Source organism: Rhinolophus hipposideros (assembly GCF_964194185.1).
Source record: "Rhinolophus hipposideros genome assembly, chromosome: 17".
Classification (NCBI taxonomy): domain Eukaryota; kingdom Metazoa; phylum Chordata; class Mammalia; order Chiroptera; family Rhinolophidae; genus Rhinolophus; species Rhinolophus hipposideros.
Window position 1 is genome coordinate 6,064,326 of NC_138063.1, and position 22,154 is coordinate 6,086,479.

General features: G+C 37.3%; 1 protein-coding gene across 1 annotated transcript in view; it reads right to left on the minus strand.

Annotated features, from left to right (window-relative positions):
• The window catches only part of DOK6 (docking protein 6), a 300,556-nt gene that overhangs the window by 66,735 nt on the left and 211,667 nt on the right, over positions 1-22,154 (minus strand). Inside the window, exon 6 of the mRNA XM_081079009.1 lies at positions 2,721-2,859. Coding sequence (XP_080935135.1) covers positions 2,721-2,859 — 139 coding nt within the window. The remainder of the gene's footprint in view (positions 1-2,720; positions 2,860-22,154) is intronic.

Below are 22,154 nucleotides of genomic sequence, written 5' to 3' on the forward strand. Positions count from 1 at the left end.
CATGTTCTATCAGATCAATATTAATCTCCAATGACCCAGTTTTAAAACTTGAAAGGCCAATGAACAGGGTCATCTTATTTTGTATTAGATACACAATAAATGAAATGCACCATTTTTATAGTTTAGATAGGTTTTTTGGTACCTTTCCAACTCCCAAGTTACACTTTCATCTAGTTTATAGCACAAACCTTCATTTTATTTTAAACAAGCAAATGAAGAGTTACTGCTTCATGAATATTTCATACTCGTTGGAACTTTGTTTTTAAAAGAGACTTGTGCATGTAAAGGCATTCTCTTAAAAGAAAAGGAAAAACTTGTGTCTTAGGGACCTGGAAACCTTTGCCTATGTTCGTAGAATTGGGGAAAATTGGACAGCTCTCAAGTTGTGGTACCATGTCCTCTGAAATGCATCATTCAGAGTTCAACTTACTCTGAAAATGGACCAGATCTGGAGTAATTTTATTAGTATCAACCTTCAGAGAAAAGCATAGCTGTGCAATCATTTTTTGAAATTCAACCAAACGCTCCTTTTACATGTATGTACAAACATGATGGAGTCTCTGATTTTGTGATTTCTAGAAACATTTGGATTCTTTGTTGAGCTGTACTGAGGCTGCTATTTCAACATCTGCCCCGCTCCCCCTTCTATCTCAGAGCACCCAGGTCCCTGGTGGTGTCCTCCAGCTTCACACTGCCTGAGACCTTACTAAGTTGACCGACCATCTCTAATGCCTAATTACAGATGACAACTCCCCTCCCCGGACTTGCTTCTCAGTGACACAGGACATGATAACACACAACAGCATCAAGAGCAAATCCAATGAACTTTGGTTTTGCAAATTTTGGGCACAAGTTGTTAGACATACTTGAAAGGGATGAAAAGATATTAGTTAGCTACCCTTGGGAAAGACAATTTAGAGTCATCACAAACATTGGAAATCTTATAATTATTCAAAATCACTCCTACAGAGGGGTCATCATCATAATAATGAATCTTTTCATGGTATTTTCTATGTGCCAGGTTTATTCTCAGCACTTTATATACATCAATGCACAGGTACCTCATAACAACCAAATAAGTAGAACTAGTATGTCCCCACTTTACAGATAAAGCAAAATGAGACATATAGAGGGTAAATAACTCACCCAAGCCCAAGTTTACACAGCCAGTAAGTGGTGGAATTGGGAACCCAGGACAGACTGAGTGCTTTCCTTTATGGCACACAATGATGGTGGTATGCAATATCTCTTGGCATTTCCTTCATGAAAATATAATTTAAATGACTGTACTGATGAGTATTTTGCCTGTTTGGAACAACTATAAGTAAAGAAGAACTACAACTGTTAACTAATAGTAAGTGACATCACAATTTTTAATTGTGGTTGTAAATGAGCTTCAGCAGATTGCAAATATGGGCTGATAATGAATGTGTAAGATTCTGAAATAATTTGAAATTTGGTAGTTATAGTCTTTCATCTGATTTAAGCCACTGGAAAAAATGTTATATTAATTTAGATTACTGTTACAATGGTTTACGTTTAACCCCAATCTAGAAGACTAAGTCATACCAACCTCTTATTAATACGTCTTTAATGAACCCCATAGTCATACTAATAATCCTAGTCATGTTCAAGCTACTCACTCATCCCCGTGGAAGGCCTGTCCTGTCTGAGCCTGACTTGACTTGTCACCCTTAGGTATTAAGAAAGCTCTTTAAACCACATCTTAGATAGACACAATTATATATGCAGTATTGATAAAATTAAAAATGCACTAAGAATAACGTTAACATCATTTGCTAAATTACTTTGTTATATTTGAAAGAGACCTTTTCTATTCTTTAAAATGTTATGTAATTGAGAATTTAAAAAATCAAAACTAATATGATACTAGATCTCTAACTCTTTTGTTGTAAATTGAAATAGTTACAAATGTTCTTCTGATGAGTGACCCACCAATTTTCTACAGCTTCACTTGTCCTCTTAAGAATAAAATCTAATGCATTTTCATAAATCCTGAAGAAATAGAGAATATTCACCTCTTAAATTATAGCCAATAATCATTCCATTGTTTGCTCTTCAAAGTAGTTAGTAGTAAAGCTTATAATTTTTTCCAGCTACTTGTAAAATTTACTATTTCAGATTCTTTACTAAATTATTTCTTAGTTTGATCCTGAAAGTGTAGGTAGCATAGTTTCAGGATAGGATCATAGACAAATCATTCTTTCGGTAAACAATGTAATCTCCTTCTGCAAACATTTTGTTATTGGCTCTGAAATATACATGGAAAGAGCGAGACATTTCAGAGACTCTAGGATAAAGGTAAAGACCAGAATAAAAGTGGAATCCTTTCTGGTACTAACTTAATTTTCCTAGTTATTCTGGGCCAACATTTAAATCTCTGTGGAGATATGCCCAGAGCAATGCTGCTTATTTCAGTCTCTATGCACTCCACCCCTTTTTGGGTAACTGTGTTAACAGGTCATAGGTAGACAGATGGAGTGCAGAGCTCCCTGTTAGCAGCCATAAATTACTTCTTTTGTCATAAGCTGAACAGGGTATTAGAGACATGAGATTTAGTAACTGGGGTGAGCTCTTGGGCCTGGGATGGGGGTGGACACTGGGGTGCGGACACGAATGGAGCCACATATAAACGATGTGCATGAGACCTCAGTGACATTCATTTCCAAGCTGTTCGGTTACGAAGGAGGGAGCCTTACCCGGGCCTTCTGTTCCATTTCTAGCATTAATCTTTCATGTTGCTCAGCTATAGCCAGTGTCGCAGAATGGACCTTCTGATAGATCATTTCTCCTTCCCTTGTTTGAAAAGTGAATAGTCCTTCTCCTGTATCACACATTCTGTGAGAATAGAGATAGGGAAAGAGATGGGTCTTCATGTGTTCAAGTGCAAAACGGTTTGCCACGTAAAAAATACCCTCACCCTGTGTTACCCTCTTCCTGGACTGTCACAGGAGGCAGTGAAGCAGATTTATCTTTGATCCAACCAATCAACCAACCAACCAACCAACGTGTGTTTAAATGGCATGTGAGAATGGAACTTAGGGTGAAAATCCATGCACATAAGGATTTTTAAAGATGAAGTGTTCACAACAGTGTAAAGGAACCGATAAAAGTGGGTTAGGTTATTGCAATGCACGTCTTACCAATATTTAAAGAATAAAAATTAAGTATTTTTTTTATAGGATTTTCACATTTGTGATATCATAGCACTATTTCCTATGACTTGATAACTCTTAAAATTTAAAAAACTTAAGAAAAAACGTGCAATTATATACTCATTGCAGTAGGAACCCATGAGAAGATTACAAAATTTTACTTAATAAATTTGTATACATAGGCTGAAACTTTGATTTAAACCAAGCAATCCTTAAGTAGAATCTTGGTGTAGTCTAGGAAATTCACATGGCATGAAGGAGACTATTTGGGTTGACTTTTGGCTCTCCCACTTACCAGAAGTGTGACTTTGGGCAAGTTCAATAACTTGCCTGTACTCTTTTCCACGTCTCTAACACAGGAAAAACAATGGTACCCATCTCATAAGATCTTTACGACACTTAAAAGTCTTGATATGTAAAATATTTGTAGTGTAACTTAGCACATATTAAGCGCTCAAAAATACTAGGGATTACTATTTTCATCATTGATAAAGTGTGGAACTAATCTCAATATCTATTTTAGAGAAATGGTTAGTTTAATTATAATATTTTTCCTGATGGACTATAATGCAGCTATTTCTATGTCATTTCTGAGAATATATAATATCCTAGACATTTTTATTATGTAAACTCAAGAGGAAAAGTCAGAATACAAATTATTTTTCAATTATTTGATTCTAATTATCTTTTTAAAACACAATTTTTTATTGGAATAAAACCACTGACGATTTGTTAGGCGATAGGATTATAGGTAAGTTTATCAACAAAGGCTAATTCTAACGTGAAAAATATTTTACATTATTATTTTAAGCCAGCTTTAAAAATGCGTTGGAGGCCTTCAGAAAGACTCACTCACTATCAAGGTGATATCACCTGCTCAGATGTCAGGTACAGACTGGATTGCTGTGTTGCTGGTTTTCAGGTTTTACCATCAAAAGATTTGCACAAAATGTTCATGAAGCCAAACTACATCTTCCAGCACCCAAAAGATTTTCAGATCCTTCTCTATGATTCTCTAAGGAGTTTTCAGTAGAAACGTCGCAAGAGGCTGCAGACATTACAGAGGCTGCGACTACCACCCCTTAGGGCCCCATAGAGCCAGCACTTAGCTTCTGAGAAAGAGATCTTAATAAAATTCACACAGCGTGAAATGGAAAGTCTGGGGGAAAAATGAAGAGTTTTCACAAAGTGAAACAAATGAGTTTTCTTTGTCGATTCAGACGAGTAAAGAAATCCAGCAGCAGGAAAACCACTGATAAGCAGTGAGCACATTTTGTTTGAGGTGGAGTTTTGTTCACTGTCATTTGAAAAACCCTGCTTATTAGCCTTCGGAAATGAGATAATGAAGACACAAATTGTTATTTCATGCCCAGTCATTGAGATACAAAGGTCTGACTCTCGTATCCACTTCCTGGAACTTAACTCTGCCCAGTGAGGAAGTTTGAAAGTGGACAGAAGGGTTTGTTCCAGCCTCTGAAAGAAAAGCTACTGTAAACTTCATTCTTTGATCAAGAAAAAGAAATGAAAACACACAGGCATCAAACAACAAAGACATTTTAGGTGACTGTATTCTAATTCAATCCAGGTACCAAAAGCTAAGATGAAGTCAACATTCTTCCGTAAAACTGGCTTATTTTTATGACTTTTGTCAGCAGTGTTGGAATCAACAGTCTAAGTTTCTTGTTTACTGTTTAAAACAGTAAACAAGACCTGGTTTGTTTACCAGCTCTCTTGAGGCTGGTAAGGAAGAGATACGGCGATGTGTTTTCTTACATGTCTACACAGTGTTGTGGTAGGTAACAAGACAGCACTGGAGAAGACGATTAGGGCACAGGTGACATCATTTTGATGGCCATTGTCTTGGTATTCAATGTGTGGTCCACAGACCAGCAGCACCTGCCTTGTTGGGTGCCTGTCCAGGCTACTGAATTGGAACCTGCATTTGACAATGGCTCCAGCCAATTCCTATGCACATTACAGTTTGAGAACCACTGGTCTGGAGACGAACTCTTTCCACGGGTCACTATTTAATAAAAGGGGACTGGGAGATGACACTCGGGACCCAAATGAGTACAGATTAGAAGCTACAGCTTAAGACTGACATATGAGACTGAGGGTTAGAAAGAAAGAAAGGTGACCAAAGAAATCCCTACCAAAAACAAAAAAGAAAAACACCTATAAGAATCCTTTTCTTAACTTGGGAACATATAAGACAGAGGTGCTAGGGACATTTGAATATCCTAAGCCCCTTGTTTCTAAAAGGCACATTTTTTTTAAAAAATTTATTGGGGTGACAATTGTTAGTAAAATTACATAGATTTCAGGTGGACAATTCTGTATTATATCATCTATAAATCCCATTGTGTTTTCACCACCAGAGTCAGTTTTCCTTCCATCACCATATATTTGATCCCCCTTACCCTCATCTTCCACCCCCCACCCCCTTACCCTCTGGTAACCACTAAACTATTGTCTGTGTCTATGAGTTTTTGTTTCTCATTTGTTTGTCTTGTTCTTTTGTTGTTTTTGGTTTATATACCACATATCAGTGAAATCATAGGGTTCTGTGCTTTTTCTGTCTGACTTATTTTGCTTAGCATCATACTCTCAAGATCCATCCATGTTGTCACAAATGTTCCTATATCATCTTTTCTTACCCCCTAATAGTATTCCATTATGTATATATACCACAATTTCTTATCCATTCATCTATCGAAGGACATTTTGGTTGTTTCCATGTCTTGGCCACCGTAAACAAAGCTGCAATGAACATTGGAGCACATGTGTCTTTATGTATAAATGTTTCCAGATTTTTTGGGTAGATACCAAGGAGAGGGATTGCTGGGTCATAGAGTAATTCTATTTGTAATTTTTTCAGGAACTTCCACACTGCCTTCCATAGCGGCTGCACCAGTCTGCATTCCCACCAACAGTGTATGAGGGTTCCTTTTTCTCCACAGCCTCTCCAACACTTGTTACTATTTGTCTTGTTGATGATAGCCATTCTGACTGGGGTGAGGTGATATCTCATTGTGGTTTTTATTTGCATTTCTCTGATGATTAGTGATGTTGAGCATTTTTTCACATGTCTATTTCCCATTTGTATATCCTCTTTGGAGAAATGTCTCTTCAGGTCGTCTGCCCATTTTTCAATTGGGTTGTTTCTTTTTTTGTTGTTGAGTTTCATGAGTTCCTTGGATATTTTGGATATTAGCCCCTTATCGGAGGCACTGTTTGCAAAAATCTTCTCCCATTCAGTTGGTTGCCTCTTTATTTTGTTGATGGTTTCTTTTGCTTTGCAGAAGCTTTTCAGTTTCATATAATCCCATTCATTTATTTTAGCTTTTACTTCCATTGCCTTTGGAGTCAAATTCATAAAATGCTCTTTGAACCCAAGGTCCATAAGTTTAGTACCTATGTTTTCTTCTATGCAGTTTATTGTGTCAGGTCTTATGCTTAAGTCTTTGATCCATTTTGAATTAATTTTGGTACCATGGTGACAGATAGCAGTCCAGTTTCATTCTTTTGCACGTGGCTATCCAATTCTCCCAGCACCATTTATTGAAGAGGCTGTCTTTTCTTCATTGTTTGTTTTTTGCTTCTTTGTAAAAAATTATCTGTCCATATTTATGTGGTTTTATTTCTGGGTTTTCAACTCTGTTCAATTGGTCTATGTGTCTGTTTTTCTGCCAATACCATGCTGTTTTGATTATTGTAGCCCTGTAGTACAAGCTAAAGTCAGGCAGTGTGATACCTCCAGTATTATTCTTTTTTCTTAAGATTGCTTTGGCTATTCGGGGTCTTTTGTGGTTCCAAACAAATCTGATGATTTTTTGTTCTATTTCTTTAAAAAATGTAATTGGGATTTTGATGGGGATTGCATTAAGTCTGTATATGGCTTTGGGTAATATGGCCATTTTAACTATGTTGATTCTTCCAATCCATGAGCACGGAATGTCTTTCCATTTCTTTGTGTCTTCTTCAATTTCTTTCAAAAATGTCTTATAGTTTTCAGCATATAGGTCCTTCACGTCCTTCGTTAAGTTTATTCCTAGGTATTTTATTCTTTTTGTTGCAATTGCAAAAGGAATTGTTTTTTTGTATTTCTTTTTCTGAGATTTCATTGTTAGTATATAGGAACGCAAGGGACTTTTGTACATTGATTTTGTAGCCAGCAACTTTACTGTATTCTGTTGATTGTTTCTAATAGCTTTTTGGTGGAGTCTTTAGGGTTTTCTATATGTAGCGTAATGTCATCTGCAAAGAGTGACAGTTTAACTTCTTCATTCCCAATTTGGATGCCTTTTGTTTCTTTCTCTGGCCTGATTGCTCTGGCAAGGACTTCCAACACTATGTTGAAAAGCAGAGGTGATAGGGGACAGCCCTGTTGTGTTCCTGAACATAGAGCAAAGGGCTTCAGTTTTTCACCATTAATTATGAGATTAGCTGAGGGCTTGTCATATATGGCCTTTATTATGTTAAGGTATTTTTCTTCTATACCTATTTTATTAAGTGTTTTAATCATAAATGGATGTTGTATCTTATCAAATGCTTTTTCTGCATCAATTGATATAATCATAAGATTTTTGTCAAAAGGCACATTCTTAATTGCATTTATGCAGAGAAAAAGTGAAAATATGGACAGAATATGTTTGTCCTGGTTTCAAGCTAGAATTTTATTGAAATTTATAGATAATTGCACGTTATCTATCTTTAGCGTCAACAAGGTATTTGCATAAAATTAATACTTTGTAAAATCTAAAATCACGTGTTAAAAATATAGTTTCTAAAGTCCCTCTCAGCGTTAAGGAGTAGTTTGGGGACCTGTAGAAAGTCTAAGATGATAGGACTGACACACTAAAACATCTAGATGTTTTTTTGTTTTTTAGACCTTGTGATATAAGGGACATTATAATAATATAGGAATCCAAGGACAACGGGCACAAATTTCAGCCATCATGCCATGGCCTGTCATAGCCACTTACACATGTTTATCAAGTACTGTAAGCCAGGCATTGTCTTGAGCCTGGGGATGAAAAGCAGTGGAAAATATACATGGCTCATTGACTCTGAGCCTTTTCAAGTAGTGGGGAAGCTTAGCAATGTTCAAACAATGGCTAAGTGCTTCCAGGGAGAAGTACGGGGTCTAAAGGAAGACAACAGGGGAACGACCTGAGTGAGCTATTTCATCTATTTACCCCTCATCTATAACAGGGGGGCAACAGGACTTTATCACAGGATTGTTCTTTTAACTGAGTGATGTGATGTATGTGACAGGGGAAATGTAATGCAGCAGGCCCGGTTTGTTTAAACCCCGCACACGTTCCAGAAAGGCCTGTGTTGGGGATGGTTCCTTGGCTGACTTCTGGAAGGGAACCTCTGACTCTCTGGAATACTCAGCCTAATGAGAGTGTTTTTGTGGGCCTGAGGCCTTGAGCCATGTAGCAGTTTGAACATGTGACGTGATGGTCACTGACTGTTTCGCTCTGGTGGAGGGTGGAGTTGAGCAGCTCAGGTCCACCGGCAGACATCGCAAACCTGTATGAGTGACCATCAATGGAAACCTGAGACACCGAGGCCTGGGGTGGCCTTCTCGGTTGACAACACTTCATGTGTGTTGTCATACATCATTGCTGGGAGAATGAAGCATGTCTCCAAGTGACTGCCCTGGGAGGGGGCCCTGAAAGCTCACACCTGGCCTCTCCTGGTCTGCATCCGTCTTTTCCCTTTGCTGATTTCAGTCTATGCCTTTCACTGTAGTAAACCATAACCATGAGTATAACTGCTTTTTCTGACTCTTGTGAGTCTTTCTGGAGAGTCATTGAGCCTGATGGTGGTCTTGGGGAGCCCTCCACCTAAGACAGCCAGAATGTGGTAGGTTGTCAGTGCATTTTTTATATAAGAACCTAAAAAATCCTAGGCTCTTTTTCAAATTCCATTCCTCTAGGACTCTAAGACAATATTCTCTCCTTCTTTATCCCAACCCACCATTGACTTCCAGAATCACTTGAAATAGCAGTACTGTCAGTCTGGTGTCTGCTGTGGTCTAATAAATAAGGAATATTAGAGTTCATGAGATGTATGTATTCACAGGAAATGGATCTCCCAATGAGGTGATCCACTGGCCTGCTTCTCGTAGTTGCCTTGAAGCCGAGAATCAGCCCTAAAATACGGGGCCTGAAAGAGATTTCACTGGAGAATAGCCCCTACCGTGTAACTCCTAGACCACGGCTCTCCTCTCCTGCCTTTACATCTCAAACTTAGCTCTTTATGAAGAGCGGCTTCAAAATTCCAGTCTTTCTTCCAAATGACAAACAAGAGAAATTTACCAAATCAAAAGTTAAAGATGCACTGTACTTTTAAAAAGTGAAAATGGATCATTTAAAAAAATTTTCCGTAGGTCTTCAGATCAAGTCTTGCTACAGATGAATTGGCACACCTTTGGCGATTTTGTCCATCTTCACAGCTTTATAATTTCATTCTCACTGTACGTTTTGCAATGTTGTATATATATATTTAATGACCAAATATTTATTCTCCATGCACACAGGCCTTTTAAACTCTCAGAAATGGAGTAGAGCATGGGTACTTTCCTGAAAACCCAGTGGTGTTTCTATTCACTATTTAAAATTTAATGTTTAATGATAGAAAGTAATGAAATTCTTAAAAGCACAGCTTTTCTGCCGAGCAGTTAAAACCAATTAACACTTTTATTCCACTAACAGTTTAATCTTTATTGTCATTTAACAATACTAGCAGTTTATGCATTTTTTTTAGCAGCTATGAAAAGGCTGAAGTTTTTCTCTAAGAGCACCAGTAAGTCAGACTTTGATCCATTGTAAACACCTGCAAGCAAAATAGACCAATAGACGAAATCAACAATATAAAGGTACAGAAATAGACGCAACTCATATAAGAGTTAAATATGTGATGAAAGTACCATTTCAAATCTGTGAGGGAAACTGGACTCATCAACAAACTGTGCTGGACATGAGCCATTTGGAAAAATATTTGGATGCATGTCTCTATCTCCACTAATATAAATTCCAGAGAAAGCAAATGGAAAAAAAAAAAAAAAGTACTAGAAGAAAATAGAGAATTCCTGTATAAATTCAGAAAAAGAAAGGGGTTTCAAGCTATGATCTAAGCCAAAAAGTCACAAAAGAGAAAAATGAAAAAATCTGCCTGTGAAAAAAAAATTAAAAATAAGAAAGAAATCCTAAAATACCCAAAGACAAATAAAAACTAGGAAAAATACTTGAAACTTGTAACACTGATAAATTTTCATCTATAAAATAAACATATCAGTACTTTATTCACAGGGTTGTTTGAGCATTAAATGAATTAATAGTGCAAATCCTGAAACAGTGCCTGTAACATATTATTATATATTGCTATTTTTCATCACTACTATTACTGAAATAGATCTCTAAATGAAAAAACAAGGTGAAAATAATATATATAGTGTGCTAACATTTCTTTAAAACAGTGTGCAGGGAAAGAATTTATATACGTCTTTGGTTATATGTACATCAAGCTCTATAAGAATGCACACAAATCCAGTAACTGTATTATTTATTGAGGCTGCAGTAACCTTGATAGATGGTGTATAAGTATGGAAGGGATAATTTGCACTGTAAACAATCAAATTCAATAAAGAAATGTTATTGATTTATTAATTGAATTGAATGAATCAAGATTAAGTTAGCATTAAATTTTAAAGCAAGGGTCAAAAGACTTGCAGAATTTTTGTGAAGATGTGGTATTTATAATATGCTTAGCTCAGTCTTTGTCACTTGGTAAATATCCTTTTACTATTAAACTTAAAAATACAGTACTGATCATTAGGGCCCTGCCTTCTAATTTAACCACGTCCCCCTCCTCACATACATAGTACATACATTTACATATTCACTTAATCTCTTTTCAGTGTAGCACAGACATCTGATGTGATTTTCAAGAGGACTAGGATTGCAGAGTTCTGGTCTGTGATACATTGCAATAACAACAATCACAGCAGTGATGAGGATAATAATAGCTATCTTTCATGGAGCACCGACTCGTGCCAGGCTCGGTGATCCATGTAGTGTGGGCATTACCTCTTGAGCTTCTCTACACCCGACAAGGCTCCCACCGCTTCCCATTTTACAGAAAACACCATCATCCTAGGAGGTTAAGAAATTTGCCCAAGGTCATTGATATTTAAGGGGCTGAGCTGTGATCAGAAGCTACCTAGCCATGTGATTTTGGAAGGTCAGCTCATGATCACGAAGCTAGATTGCATTTAATCAAGATGGGCAGAAAAGCACACATAATTCTTAAATTATAAAAATTTTTGTAGTGGACAGAGAGAGAGCGTTCAAGACAGGGCTTGGGCTAAAACATTTTGAAGCCTCACTCTTTTTCTTTCAAATCAGGTTTCTAAGACATTGACCTCAACTGGTTCACCAGTAAAATGCACATCAACGTAAATCAATGAGTCAAACTGTAGAACTGGAATTCACCGCCCCCTGCACTCCCAACCTCACGCCAAGTTCTTTGTAAGAAGGAAGGTGTAGCAGAACATTTGCCATCCTCTCTGCCTCGTGACTGAGTTACTATACAGCCCCAAACATTTAATGCAGACCGTGGCTCTTCTTGGTTGATTTCGCTGTGGGTGCCTTAGGGTTACAATGCTTTTCATCAAACAGGGTGGAAACTTGAGTCTACAAGGAGATCTGGATTTTAGTCCAGGCTCTGCTGCACATTGGCTTTGTGAAATGCCATTTTGATCCTCTATAAAATTAAAGTTTTAATGAAAGACTTACTCTAGGTACACTGTGTTCCACAATTCTACATAATTCCTCCCCATGGGTACCCAGTGATGGTTTAATCACAACACATTATTTAAAATAGCTCCATCTTTTCAAAGTTTTCATTCTATTCTATTTACTTTTTCTTACTTTCAAATTTTCTCTTTCAGTTTTTACACTTGATCTTAGCCAAAAAGCCGAGAAGCGATTACTCTTTCATTTTTTAAACTCAATGAAAAAATCAACTGAGTCTCTCTGAAATAGTCCGAAGTTTTGGCTTTAGGGAATCCTTGAGGAGAAATACAAATAAGATGCTCTTCTATTTATCTTCCTTTCTGCCTCAAAAATTGAGAACTGAAAAACCCACCAGGTGAAGATGGAAAGTTAGTCATAAGACTTCAGTTGCTATTTAATTACCTCAGTACATGATCACAAATTATTACCATTGTCATTATTTCTACACTGTTCCATTATAGGTTTATGCAGGTTTAGTGAAAAAAAAATTAAAAAAGGTTTACAGCTAATTTTACATTCATCCCTTATACATATCTTCCGGTAGCTTTATTGCAAAAATATTGGAAATTCCCTGAGAATTAGGAGTTTTAACATCTTTACCACCCAAGTGTCAATCACAAAAAGTATTTAATGCACATAAGCTTATGGATCAAAATGATTTGAAAATTAGCAATACATGGTTACCTGATAGTATTGATTTAGTAGTTCTTATAGCAAATATTAAAGCAAAATAAAATGCAAAAGAAACATTTTTTTTAAAAGACTGATTCCCCTGGTGTTAGTCTTCTGAGGGAGTGAACCACAGAGTCAAAAGGAAAACGGAGAACTGATACATTCTTATGCTGCCAGCTGATGTACCCTTAGTTCTATTTTAAAATTGTGTGAGGGAGGCTGTGTGTCTCTCTCATGAAACAGCTACCAATATATACTCAAACCTATTTTTCCAGGGAAGAGCTAATAACAAAGTAAGTCAAGCGAAAGTTTAATTCTAAAATTCTATCGCCTGAAAATTATACTTCTTTTTCAAAGTGAATTTGACTACCAAGTTATGGTTGGGAAATTTTTACAGTTTAACATGCAAGTTACTAATATCCAGTCACTGAATTAGAAAGGAAGAGTTAACGCTTCTCTTCACCATTTTGAAGGGAACCTAAAAATGAGATCATTATATTCCCTCAGAGCAAAAGAGCATGTAATCAGGGTTTAAAAATTACATTTTTATCCTTTTTTTGCTCTAACTATGGCTAATTAAGGTAATTTTTAATTATGTGAAAGATACTTTCAGTATCTCAAGTGACTACAAAAGAGTTTAAATTAGCCAAAATAGAAAAGAAATTAAAGACAATGTTTGATTTTATCTTAATTAAGTCTTGCCTTTTCTTCTTAGGTTGTATTTATACATTCATTAAATTTTTTTGGACACCGATTGCGTGTCAGGCACTATATTAGCTTCTGCACATTTTTAAAAATCATATGTAAAATAAGTAAATAAACATTAATTCATGAATTGCACATGCTTGTTATACAGATGCTTTATATATATACCTTTTCATTTAAAAATTCAGCAAATGAGTAGATGGTTATATGAAATATATAACGTAGTAACACATTTTGGAGATTGAGAACTGTTAAGTTGGTTATCCTTATTGTGTTAAATTTTCTCTAGAGGATTTTAGTTGACATATCACTGAGAGTATAATTTTCAGTCTTTTATTGACATTATCAAAACAGGCCACCCAGTAAAATGGTACAAAACAAATTATTCTGAGATACTGAGGGCAAATCCTGATTTCTATTACGAAAGATGTGGGTGTATGTTTAAGCTACATCTGTTTAATTTTTGTCTTGAAATAGAAATTAAACTTTAGTGCTGTGATGAAAAAAATGAATCTACTTAAATCTGAAAATTTAAAGAATTTCAAGTTCAACTGCCTAGATTTTTTTTATAATGTCAAATGTCATCATTGCATGTTAGTACATGTTAGACCTTAATTTTAAAACTTCATTTAACACTTTAAATTGTATTCCTTAAAAAAATATAAATTGAAAATATGCTGACCAGATCATTTGAATCACCTTGAGAGTAGAAGCTAAGAAATGGCATCACTATTTCCCCATCATAAATGAAAGTATCGATAATCTTATATTATCCCTTGATATCTTTAACCTTCTCGGGTATAAGATTTTAATGTTCATCAAGGTTGTTATTGGTGTATTCTAGTTTAAGAAGTCAATCGTCTGTGTTTCTGCTGATGAATCAGGTACAAACTTGGATTATAGTACTTCTAGCATCTCATGATCCTTATTATCACATGCCTTCTTCCCGGTTAGGCTCTTATCCACTGAAAGCAGAGGAGGGTGGGATAGAAAGAGAAATGAGAATAAACCTTTAGAGCCTAGACCACTCAGTCCACCAAAGGGCGTGTTGCTATTTGAGACTGAAGTGGGGGTTCCCACCCAGGATCTTGCAGAAGTTAGAGTAGAACACCAGATAGCTGGGGACAGTTAAATATTGACAGACTTAAAAGAAGAGGTATGAGAAAATGGGGAGAGTAAGGCACTAAGAGACATTCTTATACTGTTTTTGCTTCCTAGGAGTTGTGTTGTTAATCCCCCCTTCACGACTCCTCTGAAAAAGACTGGTAGTAATTACCTCTGATACTTTTCAAGGCATTTTAGAATTGTATGTATATTTATTTTTGGGGGTTCTACATCCAGTATGGTTGAGTAAGCTCCTCCTAGAATTTGTCACGGATGACAATGATAAATTTTACCTACAAACCAAGCAACCAACCAAACAAACTCTTTCTGCCCACAACTCTTTCAATTCCTCCACTATATAGTTTCTGCCCTCTACAATCGCTTGGGCGTATGGAGTGAACTGAATGTGTTTTATTTTGATGGGTGTTATTACTAAAGAGCCTCTTGTCATTTTCAGAGCCAAAACCAAAAATGTATTCTTAGATATTGGGCATGGAGGATGACAAGTACTAGAACAAGCTCCAGTGACCTAGATTTCAGCCACTTCAGAAGAGTCCTGCTGAAGAGTCATTGGGGCAGGAGTATTCGAGCACAGGAATCCTTTCTGTTGTGACCATACACAACTGCAATTATGAGAGCATGAATCAGTAAACTAAGAATGATCTCTCATGTGAGATTAATGCTTGGGAAGAAACTGGAGACATGTATGTGGGGACAGAGAGAGCAGCAACAAATTAAAAAAAAAACTGAAAGAAAAAAAAGATGCTTTGGAAAGGTCAGTCAGATGGTGATAAAAACCAACAAGGATGTGGTTGAGAAAATCATTATTCAAACAAGAGCATCTTTCAGTGATCAAGTTGGCTATATTCTGAGGACAGAAAATGTTCCAGGATCCAGAAAGGAGGGAATAGAGATCAGGACAAGCAGAGGAAACAGAGTCAACTTTAAAATGTAAAAATTATTTTCAGAGTCCCATCATCAGAGAATATTCTCGATGTATCTCTCCCTGCTCAGACTGCCCACAGCCCTGGCTGATGGTACTGATGGCATTTCCCTGATAACTTAAGCTGCAGGCAGGTGAGATAATGCAATGACTACAACTACAAGACAAGGTGGTAACAACATCAGTGTTAGAGGGTCACTTGTGAAAAGAGAGATGCAGGAAAGTTGAGCAGATCTTGGCCAGAATGGGTAGCCTTTTCCTGAATGTTTAGCTTTCTGCTCCATTTTGTCTGAGGCCAGGTATACTTTGTTTCATGTGTTTGGATTCCATAAGATTTCAGATAACGAGGACTGAGTCTGTATTTTAAATAAACATTCTAGGGGATACTTTTGCATGTTTAAGATCGAAATTAGTGCTTTTTGAGCAAGCCCAGGATGGTTTCCTGCTCCACTGAATGTAGAGCGAACTAAGGACTGCTCAGAGCCTTCTCGCAGGATCAAATTTTCATTAGTTTATTTATTCATTTAACAAACACTTATCTGTCATTCATTGTCTGCAAGATGCACGGCACTTTGCCCAGCCTGGTACCTGGCTGCATGGTGATGGGTAGTCACTTGGAAAAGTTACCTGAATTAGTAAGATTTTGGAGCTTCTTTTGAGTAGTTTATACTCTCTCTACCACCTCTTGTTCACTATGTCTCCACACTTGGGTCCAAATATATTTCTTTCATATTTCCAGAAATATCTTCAGTCGTTAATTAAACATTTTCTAGAGAGTTGAAATACTGGTGGAAGGAATGAATTAATGACTTATGTAATTGAGAAGTATTTATAGAAATAGAGTTTTGGTTTTCCGGAGCAGGCAATTTCCTCTTTTTAGAAGTGAAAACCATTATAGCGTTCATTGGTTTTGCTAGCCAGGGGCTGCCTGAAGATACGGGTTTTGTGGTTGGTTGGGAGGAGAAAAGGAGCAGATACAAAAAAATCCTAAGTAACGGATGATGCCAACTTAATATTCTTTATATTACATTGGTGCAAAAGTCATTGCGGTTTTTGCAATTATTTTTAACCTTTTAAACCACAATTACTTTTGCACCAACTAAGAATTTTGGCCAAAGCTGGATCAGGCGCCTCATGCACGAATTTGAAACCTGGACCCCTCTAGGCTCCCCAGATTCTCTCCTTGAGTGGCCAGGCAGAGATGGGGAGAGACAGATGAGTTGGCTGCCCAGCATCCTCTCCTGCCACCGTCCTGTCTCAAGATGGCACACTGTGGGAGCATAAAGGAGGTAGGAGTTTCCTGGAATCCTTTCCATTGTCCTCAGTCAGCACCAACTGGTGTAAAGAATGGAATAAAAATGCCAAAGGAAAGTAGTTGAGAGAAATTTACTTTTTTACCCTTGAGACCTAATGGGAATTCAAGCAGTATACGTTTTATTTTATTTTTCTTAATGGTCAAAGCCCTTGGCTGCATATTGTAAGTACCTGTCATGGATTAAAGCAATTTTAGTGAGAGATACTCCTTTCAGCTAGTTGTTCAAGCTCTGCGAGCCGCTCATTTTAAATGTTATCTTCTCCAGGAATAAAAGATCATTTGCTAAGTAATACTTATATGATTTCATTCTTTCTATTGCATGTAAGGACGTTTCAGAGTCTCAATTATGTAATGTTTGGAATTGTTCTGTTGTCGACAATCTAAGCGCTTGAGATGTAAAGTTACCTTATGTTTATATAATTCACGCTACTTTTTCAAGGCAGGGACTGAATTCTCATTTCAATCCCAACGATTATTTCTCTTGCTATTTTCATTAGGTTTTCCTAGAGATTCAGGGGGAGAAGGAATCAGCCAGGTAGAAAACAAGAGAGAGAACTGGAAAGCACATCTCTTCTCAAATAGGATTTATGTCAAAGGAAGTGGTAAAGGTTTTGAGACCAGGGTAAGAGATGGAGCAGCGCTGGGTTGCACAGCCAGTGGGTAGGGAAGTGGCAAGGAGAAGACAATGCCCTGGGAAGGCAGGTGGCATTCTGGGAAACACACTGATGAGGACCAAAGGGCTTAGGCTTAGGTTGGATGCCTTGGAAAAGCCACCTGACCTGCTAGGTTCAGCTGCTCACCTGTACACCTACGTATTCGACACACCTTCTAGGATGAGGGTCAAAGCGTGAGAGCATTTTGAAAGCACCATGAAAAGAAAGATATTGGTGTGATCATGAGAGATGGTTTCACCAGCACACTACTGGACCCGGAGAGTGAAAACATCTTCCTTAGCAAATGTCTTCTGGCTGTGCTTTTGATCTTGTCTGGCCTCTGCCACAGTGCTGCTGATGTCGCATTTTCTGTGTTGGCGATGGCGTTTCCTTTTCTCAAACTGTGGCCCACAAGGCCTCTGGCGGGCCCAGTCTCACCCTCACGTGTGCTCTGTCAGACACACAATGGTCCCCGTCAGAGGATCTGCCTGTGAAAAACTGCTTCCCCTGGTTAAGTGGCCGCTTTCCATTGGGGGCATTTGCCTCTGCTTCCACCAACACAGACAATATTTGCAAAGGGAACAAAAGACAATTTGCTATTTCAGCAGCTCATGCAAAGGTCATTTTTCAACCTGTTTCTCCAGCAGTGGAAGGTTTTGAGTATAGAGCTCTAGACACATTGCCTTTTTGGAAATTCATTTATGCTCTCAGGGGCTGGGCTGTCTTCCCCTCTACCCAGTTTCATTATATTTAGTGCAGCAGAGCGTGCAGATAATGTGGTTAGAATTGCAGGCAAAATAACCCATCACCATACCTATTGTCAGCTTTCTGCCTATTTAATAGAAATGCTGTATGCAAAAAAATATTTATAGATGATCAGGATTGGAATAAATTGTAAGGCTTAGTTTCTGATTTTGGATTTGAGTGACTTTACGTATTTTTCTCTGGGGTTATATTCAAAATATGGCAATTACCTTGGCACAAAAAGTAAGAAAACAGAATTTCTTTCAGTGAGAATTTCTTGTTTTGTTAGCGTTTCTATGTAATTGTAGAGTTCATTTTGAACCAGTTTTACTAGTAAATAGAACAATGATATATATTTCTGCAGAATACTGGGCTGTCATTGTAGATTTGGGCGCTGAATATTTGTTATTGATATTTTTAATTAACATAAATGTGAATAAATTTAACTGTAGAGGTGTGAAGTATTTCGCTGTTATTGCAAACAAATGCCAAAGAAAATAATCTAATAATGTACCATTCAAATCTGTTAGCTGAAAAAAAAAAAGAGTTCTGGATTCAAGCTCTATAGACGGGGGTTTCTTTTCTGGATGTGCTAATGATGACTTATGTGATCTCGCATGTATCAATTGCTCTCTATTTGTTCCGTGATAATTCTCTATCCTTTTCTGTTTTGTCTGTCTGGCACTGTACCTGGGAAGCTGCCTTCTGCAGGCCCAGGCTTGCTTGCTTTCTGGTTTGGGCCAGGGGGGCATTGACAAAAGACAGAAGAGTGGGAGGGAGCAGTCGGAGTATTTTTCCTACCCTGTCTTTTCTGTTTCAGCACTGTGTTCTGATGGTGTTTCTTCCTCCAAAAAGCCCTGTTCATTCTGGTTCTGGTTTCCTTGTTCCTTGGGGGCAGGGGAAGGTAAAAGCTTCTCTGTTGCTCCATGATTGCTCCCCAATCACACTAAAACATTTTTAAATACTTCCTCCACTGAATTCTCGCAAACTCATTGAGTAGCTTATTTCTTTATTGCTGGAACTAACCTTAACTTATAGCAGTTACTTAACCTTTCTGAGTCTCAGTTTTCTCATTTATAAATAAGGGAAATAATATCTGTCCAGTCGATCTCAGAAGGTTGCTATGATGACCAATAGCATGGTGGTGCTAATATAATAATGACCGTAATGATAATACTTGGCATGCATTATGTACCTACTTCAAAGCTCACCCTCCCTATTCATGATACCATGAAGAAATAATGGAATGCAAAAATGGCCATAAACTACTTCTCATCCTGTATTCATGCCCTTGCAACGTGTCTTTGATGCTTCTCCCATCAAAGGTGGAAATTTCTCCATCCTTTTGATGCTGTGCCAGCCTTGCGGCTTGCTTTGGCCAATGGTAAATAAAAAAGGAGACTTGATTAGCTGTTTATAAAGTGCCTGTGCACTTGGGCTTCCTTGCTTGCTGCTCTGGAACCCTGCAACCACGTGAACAAATGCAGGTAGCCTGCTGGATGACTAGACACACATCCCGGTCATGCTCAACTGGTCACTGCACTAGCCAACACACGAGCAGGAGACACCTTATTAGATCGTCTAGTTTCCAGCCAAGGTCAGTGGACCCTTGCCCAATTGAGCAGAATGGATGACCTAAGACAAATACAAATGGTTGTTGTATAAGCCATTACATTTTGGGTGACTTGTTACAACAGCCACAGACAGCTGATGGAACCATTCTTTGCAAATACTAAAAATACATAAAAATTATTTTATATAAATGATTGATTTGTGTCATACATTATTATTATCAATATGTTGTGATGGCAGAAAAAAGATGCTTCTGGGAGGTCTCAGGAAGATGTGCAGTCTGGAGCACTCACAGCAGCTGGAGCAATTTTGCTCAGAGCACAATGCTTGAGCATTGAAGTTAAGTGGGGGAAATTTTTTTGACATGTAAGCTTCTAAAGGCATGTTGGCCATGTGTGTCAACAGATGCATCTGGATGTTGTATTTTAGTTAAAATTAGAAATTAAAAAGAAATGTTATATGATGAGAACCAAAAAAAGGGAATTAGATGGCAGAAGAGATATACATTTTGCGGACTGTAGTCTTAAGAGAGAAACAGCACAGAATTCAAACACATCAGGCAGGGCCTTGGCTTAGAAAACTTCTCAAGTTCGGTCGAAGAGTATATCTAGATGGAAACTAATGCCATGTAATCTTGTATTTGGGACAGAAGGTTTCGGTCATTGCTAAACCCAGCAGAATATGACAGTAAATGTCACCCAAATATTCTTCTACCCTGAGCCATGACTACCTGGGGAAAGTGAGCTCATTTTGTAGTCTTTCAGGGTCCTCCATAAAACTGTGACAATGACTACGCTGAAAAATTCAAGAGCAGCATTTTTTAAACTGGATGTGTGGTATATTGAAAATATCATGCTGGTCCAGTCCAGATTAAGTCTCTAAGAGAGATGCCCAGGAGACGAGCACTTTGGGGAGAAGACATCATAGCTGTCTCTACAGCTTGGTCACCCATGTCCTCCTAGCTTTAGATCAAAGGAAAAGCGTGGCCAGGCTGAGACATCAGGTTTACATCCTATGCTGATGTTAACATCGCCGAGGAGTAGCTAGGCTGTCTAACAGCACTCATCTGAAGGTCAGAATAACTTCCTTGGATAATACCCTCTTTTATAAATATGAACCAAAAGTTCAAAGGAATAAATGTGAATAGCATAAAACATCATTTTCTTCCCTGAAGAATGTACTAAGAATATCAAAGCTCTTCAACAGTGACCCAAAGTGACACACAGACTCAAACATATTTCACTTTATAAAATGGACTTAAATGAAGATCTCCATTGAAAAGAGGTATGAAACAACACCATATCTTTTTTTTTGAGACAGCTTTCGACTTCCCCCAAGCTACCATACTATTCCAAATCCATAAGCCTAGAACTGACCCTTTGCAGTCTAAAAGTGCCCTCATAAATTGAGCCCCTTTGTTTAAAGATAGAAAAAACAGGTTTCAGTGTCTCCATAGTCATCACTAAAGAGAATAAACTTATAATAATTCTTTAACTTCATTCTAGTTAAATAGATAGCTGTGTATGTATGTATGTTTGTAGGTATGTATGTATTCCTTCATTTATTTTTCAGTTGTCTTTTGTAACTGCAAGAAAAATAATTCTTTGGTGGTTTTCTCTATTTTTTTTTGTTCTCATCAATAAATGTATGAAATACATACTTTAAGTAAATTCATGATAATGCCTCCACTGAATTTTGAAAATTCCTTCCAAGGGAGCTGGTTTAGGAAAGAACTAATATAATTAGCATTTTTTGATGGATGACTAGTGTCAAGACCGAGAGATGAAAATACTTATTGTAGTTGGAGAATACACATGAACGTGTGCTGCCTGCAACTGCACGATGTGAGTGAAGAAAGTGAATGCAACGTACTCATTTGTTTTAGATAACCAAAGCATTATTTTTCCCAGTTTTATAATTTATATTGTCATAAACACATTTTTATTGAAATATTTATGTTTAAGTTTTGGCCAGATTTATAGCTACCTTGGAACTGGTGGTAAGTATGTCATCAAGACCCTGCCATTTGAAGAGGAGATAAGCCAAAAAAAAAAAAAAAATTCTAACTCTTCAAGTAAATATTTGACTTAGGCTACAAACATCTTCAAATAATTATGCAAATATTCTTTTGTGTGCCTGTGTGCCAGGAATCCATATGTTGGAGAAAAGAACTTTCAGAGAAAGACTTTTAAGTATATATTCTCTGACACTAATTGAAGTGATTTTTTGACCATAACAAAGGAGGGAACATTTTAATCTAGACATTTGTGTAATATCCTAGGTACTTGAGGACAGGCTCTTCTATTTATGACCTGATGAAGGCAAGCTTTGGAATTTATACGCAATCTTTGTGCTCATGAACACAAGAAACATTGACAACGATGATAAGAAAGTCAAGGTTGAATGTAAAAATACATTTTTGGGGCAGGCTGTGTATAGGACATTTCTAAGAAAAAAGAAAAA